Raw genomic sequence first — 8,322 nt, 5'->3', positions numbered from 1 at the left:
CCGCTGTTGTCGCCGCCGCCGGCGCGTCGGAGGGAGCCCAGCATGGCCGGGTCGGGCTCACAGCGCCGCGCGTCCCGGGGGGCCTCGGCGCTCTTGGCCGCGGCGCTTCTCTATGCTGCGCTGGGGGACGTGGTGCGCTCGGAGCAGCAGATCCCGCTCTCCGTGTAAGTGCGGGTCCTGCACCGCTCGGGAGGGGACCCAACTGCCCGCGACCCACAGTGCCCAAGTTTGGGCGCCTGCAGGTGCGGCTGGGCAGGACCTGCTGCGGGCGTCGGCCTCGCCTCTCGCACCTGCCTTCTAGGTTGGGCGTCGGGTGACCCGGCTAGGGTGGGATCCTTTTGCCCCCTCCCTCAGGTTGCAAGTAAGACCGGGAGAGGCTCACCTTAAGTGACAACACCAACTTTGAAGCCTGTTTACCGAGCCTAACTTCCATGGGCCGTTTATTTATCCCCCTCTTTGCTATCTTGCCATCTCACTTCTTTTTTTGCGGGGGGCTGTGGGGGGGTGGGCGAGGGGGGATTTCCTCGGACTAATATTTGCCAGGTGGTGTCCAATTTGGTGGTCAAGATACCCGGCAATTATTCAAGTCGAATCCAGTAATTTTTTAGATCGCCAGAGAGACTTTGCGCATCCTGAACTATGTGACCCCCCCCTCCGGGCCCCTCTCTGGATCTGAGCTGTGCAGTTTGGTGCTGGCAGTTTCTACCAAGGACGCTTTTTCTTTCTTTTTAAAAATATATCTCCCAGCCCCTTTAGATACAGCCCAGTGTGAGCATGTGCGTGCGTGTGGACTGTGACACGGGTGTCACATTTTTTTTTTCTGTGCCCTTTCCCCCTGCAGGGTGAAGCTCTGGGCCTCGGCTTTTGGTGGGGAGATAAAATCCATCGCTGCTAAGTACTCTGGTTCCCAGCTTTTGCAAAAGGTAAGGTTTCTGTGGTGGCAGGAAGGGATGATTTTTTTTCAGCACAGAAAATGGAGGCAGATTTAGTTTTCCAAACAAACGTGAACCCCGAGTAGCATCCGTTATCAGAGGTGTCTCTTCTCCCGGTTTCTTGGCAATGTTCTGTGCACTGACTTCTCCCTACCAACCAGTTATTTTTAGATGACACTTGATTCTAAACACAAAGAGCAGGATACTGTGCACTGTCCTGGCTGGGGCTCGGAAACTGAGTGATTTTGCAAGGCTCTCTCAGAGTCGGTATTGCTGTTTCAGTGTGAGAGCAGATGCTCTCCTGGCCAAAAATGCTAACTTCATCCAAGGGGCAGAATTGGTGCTTTTCCTGTGATGCCTTTCCCCTTGCCTGCATTGGAGGCTGGGGTTCAGCGGATCAGAGACAGACGCTCTACTATTGTTTGTCATCCCTGCAGTCCTACAATCCCCATTATTCCCCAGTCATCTAGACCCAGGGCTGGGATGCATTACATCATTACAGATAAGGAGAATGAATGTGGTTATCTTTCCACTCAGCTGCACTGCTGGGTAATAACCTATGAGAGTAGTCCACAAACTTAAGAAATTGGTCTGCGTCCATATAATTCTGGAGAGTAATGAGAATGGAAAATTGATTATTAGGCTTTTATCAGAAGCTGCATCAATTTTAATTCCAACAGGCAGCATTATGCTTAAAATTACATTGTGAGATATATGGTTCTTCACCCTCCCCTTCAGGAAATAAAGAAAAAAAAATGGCCTGTGGAGGAGAGATTAGAGGGGTAAAAAGGATTTCAAGTTAGCAAATCAACAGGATTAATCCGAGAATTCTCTCGAAGATAGAAAATAAAATTGGCCTTTAGGGGATAATTCTCTGAAAATGGGTACAAACAGCTTAAATTGTTAAGTTAACTTTCAAGCATTTTAAAATGTGCTTTTTGGGCCAATGTAACATATGTGTTATGCATGCTGCCTGGTAACCAAGTACGTACTTTATTTATGGCATTCCGCTTCAGAGAGTAGCATTTTTGGGGACATTATATGAAACACTGTCACATGAAATCCAAATATCACAATAAAGCTGCAGCCCACAAAGGAATGAAGACAAGTTATTCTGGCTTTAAAAATTGCCAATAACCATAGTCCTTAAAACTGTGGAAAGATTGTTTGCTGAACTCCGTTATTTGGAGGAGTTCATGAAATTATAGCGCAGCTGATAAGAAACTACAGGCTCTGATGATGTCTTTGTGGAAGATGATAATGCACATAGGTGCACCCACTGATCTCCTGCTATTCTGTTATTCCCGGCCGGTCTGCTTTGGCATTTTGCCCACATGTCAGATGCTTTATGTGAACAGTTCTGTGCTATTGCATTGCCTCTGTATTTTCCTTATGCTTTAAAAATTTTTTTTATAACTTTAAAGAAATATTTCTTATCTGTAAGGCATAGTTTAGTTGTAACAACTCTAAAAGATTTTCTTCTGAGCCTATGATGCTGTTTTGGTTGTGCTTATGCATCTCATATTTTGTAGGAGCACATGAAATGTGTTTTTTTCCCCTCTTTTCTATAAAGTTGCATGTGCTTGAACACACACACACACACACACACACTGCACAAAACCCCATCAACCATATTACTGGCTACTGTGTAATAGCAAATTGGAGACAACTAAAATGCTTCTCTTACCTACTCATCAGCATCCTTTCTGATATTGAATTCACAAGCCTGGCTTTGCTTTTGTCATGTGTACAGCTTGACAATTGTGTAATTATTTCCAGCTGTTTATAGCTTTGTTGTCATTTCTTGCTGTTGCCTGGCATTTTGTAAATCTGATTTGAGGGGAAGGTAAGGTGTTGCTTGGCATTAGGTTCCGGGGGTGGAGGGTGGGTATCTGTTCTTGCCCTTGGATTGCAGTCCTCTGCCATGGACTCCTGAAGAACCCTGAAGTACCTTTGACTTGCTAGGCAAGGACTTCCATGAATGACAGGTAGGGCATGTGAGACAATTTGGGGGAGCATTTTTGCAGTTGTCTTTTGGCTCTCAGTACATTCCCCCCTCTTCCCCAAACATGATTGTATTTTTAAAGTGAGCAAAGCTAGATTTAAAGAGTTCAGAGTATGAATGGGATCCGAAGTACTCCAAGTATGAGCAGCATCATTTGGACAGGCAACGAGATAGTTGCTTTTCTGCTGCTTATTTTCACGGTTCTGCCCATTCATTTGTTTGAGGAGTTACTTCCCTAAGTACAAATTGTGTGCACCCTTCATCACATCACTGCATCCTTATCAATTAGGCTACTCTCAAATGAGTTGGAAAACTTGGTTGCAAAATGTGTTAATGTTGTGTTAAGGGAACTCAGTAGTGACAATGCTGTATTGCCTAATAAATTGTATTTGCACTTTTCAGGCATGGGTATTTAAGCTTGATTTTCAGTTAAGTAAGGTAAACTATACCACTATATAATTTTATGCATTCTCTATAGTGTCTTTAATTGACACTTCATGTTATGAATTGATGTAATCTGTTCATTAGTTTAGTCATTTTTGCACTAAGGTGAAAACTTTACAAAGTAGTTACTGTGAATATAAGTAAGATAATAATTGGCCCTCTATTTTAAGTGTCTGGAGACTGGGAAAACTGCCATTTTGGTAACAGGTTTTTATTAGGTAATGTAATTTGAGGTAGCAGTATTTTCATTAAATTCATCAACATAAATACAAACATTTAACAATGTGCCGCTTTCATGGTGGCAGAAAGGGAGCTGTTTCATGAATTGTGTCTATGACTGCCGCCATGGTTTCCCCTTTTTTACTTTATGATGATAGATTAGGTCTTGACTGCCAGAATCTCCCGGTTTTTTCCTTCCTTTTGTCTTTGCCAAGCCCAGGAATAGCAGCCTACTAGTTTGGTATAAAGAGAATATTTTTGATATTATAAAACACAGTAAGCTTCAGCGAAGTTGTGTTTTCACTACAGAACAGAAGAACATCGGACTTGTCTTTTGGAGTTTGGAGTGAATCTCAAGTGTTTTTTGCAGTTGTTGCAGATTAAAAAAAAAAAAAAAAAGCGCTGGTGAGCTGTGTGTCTCTGTGGTCCTTACTTTGCTGGCAGATACTGCAGGGGTTTCCATTCACTTCAACTTTTAATTAACTTTCTTTTTTGATATATTTGCTCCACAGTTCAGTTGCCTCTGTCTTGCTTCATTTTTTCCTGAAGAATGAGCTTTATTTGGGGTCTTTTGGCGAGTATTTTCAGTATTTTCAGGGATTCAGCGAGAGCCTTCTCACAGGTCTGTTAATAGAGGATGCGGCTCTATGGCCCACATCCCTAACATCCACAATAAAAGACATTAAAATGGTGTGATCCTCATCTCATCTTCCTGAGGGAGAATTTGACAGGAGCTGGGATTTTCAGTCTATTTAGTCCTGCATTCAGGGGATGCTTGTTCATGGGAATGCCAGGTTCCAGTTACATTTTCCAGAACTGTGATGATAAATACCCAATGGAAATACAGGTATTGTGTATCTGTGCCATTAATGGTAGCAAAAAAATCGACATTTACCTTGAATGCCTCCTCTAGCACTTACCAAACACGTACTTCTTGGAATGCACAATGAGGTTTTTGCGTTATCAACTACTTATTGAGGCAGCAGCTTTAATATATCAACCTGATGTCTCTTTCTGCAGGACAGAGTCAGCAAAGTAAAAGGTTGGTTCTTTAAGTCATTTTGATAATTATGACTTTTCATCAATGTGGAAATCAATGGACTTTAAATAATTAAATAGGAGTACTCACTTATCAGGAATAGGTAGCGCAGCGGTACTGCCTGTAAGAAGCCTGACACCCTACAGATTGCTTTTATGAGGGAGGCACTACTTGGGCGAACATTTTTCTTGAGTAAACACGGTTATTTGTCATCCTGCAAGATTAATGAAGTCAACCTGGGTTGCTGACGCGTTCATTCATGGCACCACTTTCCCCAGTAGATAATTTTTAAGTCTTGAAATCTCTGAAATGACAGTTTTCAATCTTTAATGGTAACTTATTGGTCTCATTAACCCATGGCCAGGACACTAGCAAAGAAGGGTACACCATTTAGAATCCAGGGTGTACATCTTTTCCACACACACTAATTGCATTGGTGAAGTCGATGACCTGATCAAGTACTTTTTGAATGATTTTATTATGTTTTTGCCTGGACTCATGGTTCATTTATTTATTTATTTTTCCCTTGGAATTTGTTTTCTGCCAGATATATTTATGCTTTGCTTTTCCTCTTGTTAGAAACTGCTGCGACCTATGTTGTTCAGGAGATTTGCAGATTCTAGTCAAAAGTAAGAAAATGAAAATACATACTTGGCTTTCTTGTAGGAGGCTAACTTTCAGATATTTATTCCTGTGGTTATTAATTTTACCCAATTATTATGATAATCTTATGTTGCTTTTATGTTAGATGACACTTTATATATTCTAATACCATTGTGTTTTTAAACAAATACATGAACACCTAACCACCTAGTCATTATGGAATCTATCCAGCTGCGCAAACACGTTTAATGTTTCCAGTTCGTGAAGAAGATGTAACCACGTACCAGGATCAACAAAAGCAGGGAAATGTGAAGCTACTTCCCGGAGCACCTGTGGCCCTACCAGGTGTCTCAGAGTCTTGCAGTTTGAGGCACATAGTCATGGAAGTTCACGTTTGTGACTTTAATCCTTTTTAGTTTTTGATTGGCCCTCACTTGGTGTCTTGGGCTGCCATGGACATTGGGTTTACCTCAAGAGCATATGTTCTCAAGGATGCTTTGTTTCAGGTCTGTCATCACTCTAGATTTGCCATCACAGTTGCAGACAGATGGCTTTCTCTTAATTCTAGTGCATTTCTTTGTCAGAAGTGGGTGGCATTTATTTCAGGGGTCCCCCCATCTTTTGCAGGCACAGTGCTTGTTAAAACAGTCTTTCGAGGTGGGACCAACAGCATCTTCTACACAGAGACTCTTGGCAGATTGTGTGTTTGCTGGGACACTCTGGCTCGACTTAGAGAAGTGCTATGGCAGAGACTGAGAAAAATTAAAGAGACGGTGTAAATGCCAACCTATGAATTAGCATCTGAGATTCCTCCCCTTTTAATGTAATTTTTATACAAGTGTTATAATAGCCTATGCTTCATCTCCAGTGACTGCAGTGATACTTTTGTGTATCATTCAGCAAGAGGAAGAATTCCTTGTGTCAGGCTTCTGGCAGCACTGATAGAATCTTCATTAGCCCTCTTCAGTCCATTAAACAAAAGTTAACTCCTCCTTCAAGGAAGAAATGATGTCGAGGTAGAGGAGCACACTTGATTTCCCTTGATTTTACAGAGTGTTCAGAGACCACCTGTCTCCACCTGAGGCAGTGGTTTCTGAAACATACATTCTGCAGTGGGAAGCGGGATTCAGAGACAGCTCTGTGACCGTGGCCACCGCTCGCCCTGGGCAGATTAGGCATCTGTGTAACTGATGTGTTTTAGGGGATTTCTGTGTACATACCCAGCGTGTCTGCCTTGCAGAAGGAAGCTATTTGACAAATACAACTTTGAAAAGGGTTTAGTATGTTTTCAACAACTAGTATACATTTCAGTTTCCACTCGCTTTGAACAATACTCAGTAGGTACTCATCCTACTGAGACTGTTTAAATAAAGCATTAAATTGATAAGGTATATCTGACTTGGGGGGGATCCTAATGTTGCTTCAGTTAAAATGTGCACATGTAAATTTATTCAGACACTTCTTCATTCATGAGATACATCACATTTATGTATTGCAGAGCTTCCCAGTTACCCCACATCAAGATGATGAAAAACAAACAACCTAGATGCCAAACTATTAATGGGTATTTCAAGGCCATATTGGAAAGGAGAGCATTATCTTTTGACAATAAATAGATGGCTATTTCTTCACTTTGTGCACTTCAGAGTATTTATCTTAGCTCCAAGTATTGGAAAACAGTTTCTTCCCAAGGTTAAAAGAGCTATTATCCATGTAAATGATCAGGGCAGGCAATGGGCAGGGCTGTCGATGGCTTGGGTTCACCGAACAGATCTCTGGTTATCCATGTTAGGTGAAGTGAGTGCCAGTCAACATTTGGGGCTTACACAAGTCACTATCCTTACTATACGTATGAGCGTGTGCGCATGTGCACGAGCGCCTGTGTGCCAATCACAGAAAGTGCCAGATGACAGAGAAGACTGTGTGTGCTCTCTTGGGTTGCCGGAGAGAGTGACTTGAGAGCGAGTCAGGGTGTGAGGACAGACCGAGCCACCCAGAACATCTTCCCAGATTCATCCACCACCTGAGACTGTGTGGGCAGCTGGAAGCTCAGGATCTCTGGAGACCAGAAGCAACTATGTAATTTGCAGGGCCCTGTTTGAAGGGAAAATATGGGACTCCTTGCTAAAATATGATGAGGAATTTCAAGATGATAATAGCGGAACATTAAATCAAGCCCAGGGCCCGGGCAGAGCCCCTGCAGGGTGGAGCGTCCTCATTTTGGCTTTCTCTTTTCCCTGCTGGGCAGCTTGTCCTCTCAGCCTAGTTTAACATTCCCAGCTGCACTCAGTCTGGGAGATTTCCTTTACGCAGCTTTGTTTGTCATAATAGGGCAAGAGCTGGAAGCATTTTCAGAGGCACACAACCTTGGGGGGCAGGGCTGTTAAAGGCAGGGTCGCTGACCTAGGCGCACTGCAGTCTTTCATCTTCCATTTCCGTATGCATTTTCTGAGAGGCCTTGGGCAAATCGCTCAGTCTAATAGTAAAAACAAGTCGTTTCACTTGGCAGTCTCTGCATTTCAGGTACTATGATAAGTGCTTTACATGTGCTTTCCTATTAGATACTCCTGAAGCCGAATGAGGCAGGACTACCATTCATCCCATTTTATAGACTCAGAAGCTGAGGCTCACAGAAGCGAAACAGCTTCCCTGAGGTGACCCAGCCAGACTCCGACGTCTGCTCATCTATAGGATTAAATGAGGAAATTACTTTAGAAATGAGTTAAGCCCAAGATACCAGCTGTGGGGACGCAGTTTAGAGTCCCACGGACTTGGCTTTGACTACCAGATCTGCCGTCTCCTAGGGGGCTCACCTTGTGGTTTCACATTTTTGAACCTGTACCATTAAATATGAAAGGTACCTTCTATCTTGCAGACTGTGATGAAGATGAACTGAAATAAAATATGCGAAGCACCTCGCACAGTGCCCAGCACATGAAGCTTCCCTCTGGTGAGCTGCAGAGGTCATCTTGGTAGTGGGATCTGAGTTTAGGCTCCACATACCCCACACTGAGCCTCTGACCTGGGATCCATGCACACATGGCAGCTGAGTGAAGAGCACCTGCATGATGGGGAGTGAA

The 8,322-nt window shown here is 43.3% G+C and overlaps 1 protein-coding gene across 1 annotated transcript in view; it reads left to right on the top strand.

Moving 5' to 3' along the window:
• The first annotated feature begins 6 nt into the window (after positions 1–6).
• Positions 7–8,322, top strand: part of CACNA2D3 (calcium channel, voltage-dependent, alpha 2/delta subunit 3) — a 764,442-nt gene continuing 756,126 nt past the window's right edge. The window contains exons 1-2 of the mRNA XM_004676565.2: positions 7–164; positions 842–923. Coding sequence (XP_004676622.1) covers positions 43–164; positions 842–923 — 204 coding nt within the window. The 5' untranslated portion in view covers positions 7–42. The remainder of the gene's footprint in view (positions 165–841; positions 924–8,322) is intronic.

The sequence above is a fragment of the Condylura cristata genome, unplaced genomic scaffold, assembly GCF_000260355.1.
Source record: "Condylura cristata isolate star-nosed mole 26May11 unplaced genomic scaffold, ConCri1.0 scaffold00004, whole genome shotgun sequence".
Taxonomy (NCBI): Eukaryota; Metazoa; Chordata; class Mammalia; order Eulipotyphla; family Talpidae; genus Condylura; species Condylura cristata.
The sequence above is the reverse complement of the archived record's forward strand: the minus strand, read 5'-3'. Positions and strand labels throughout refer to the sequence as shown.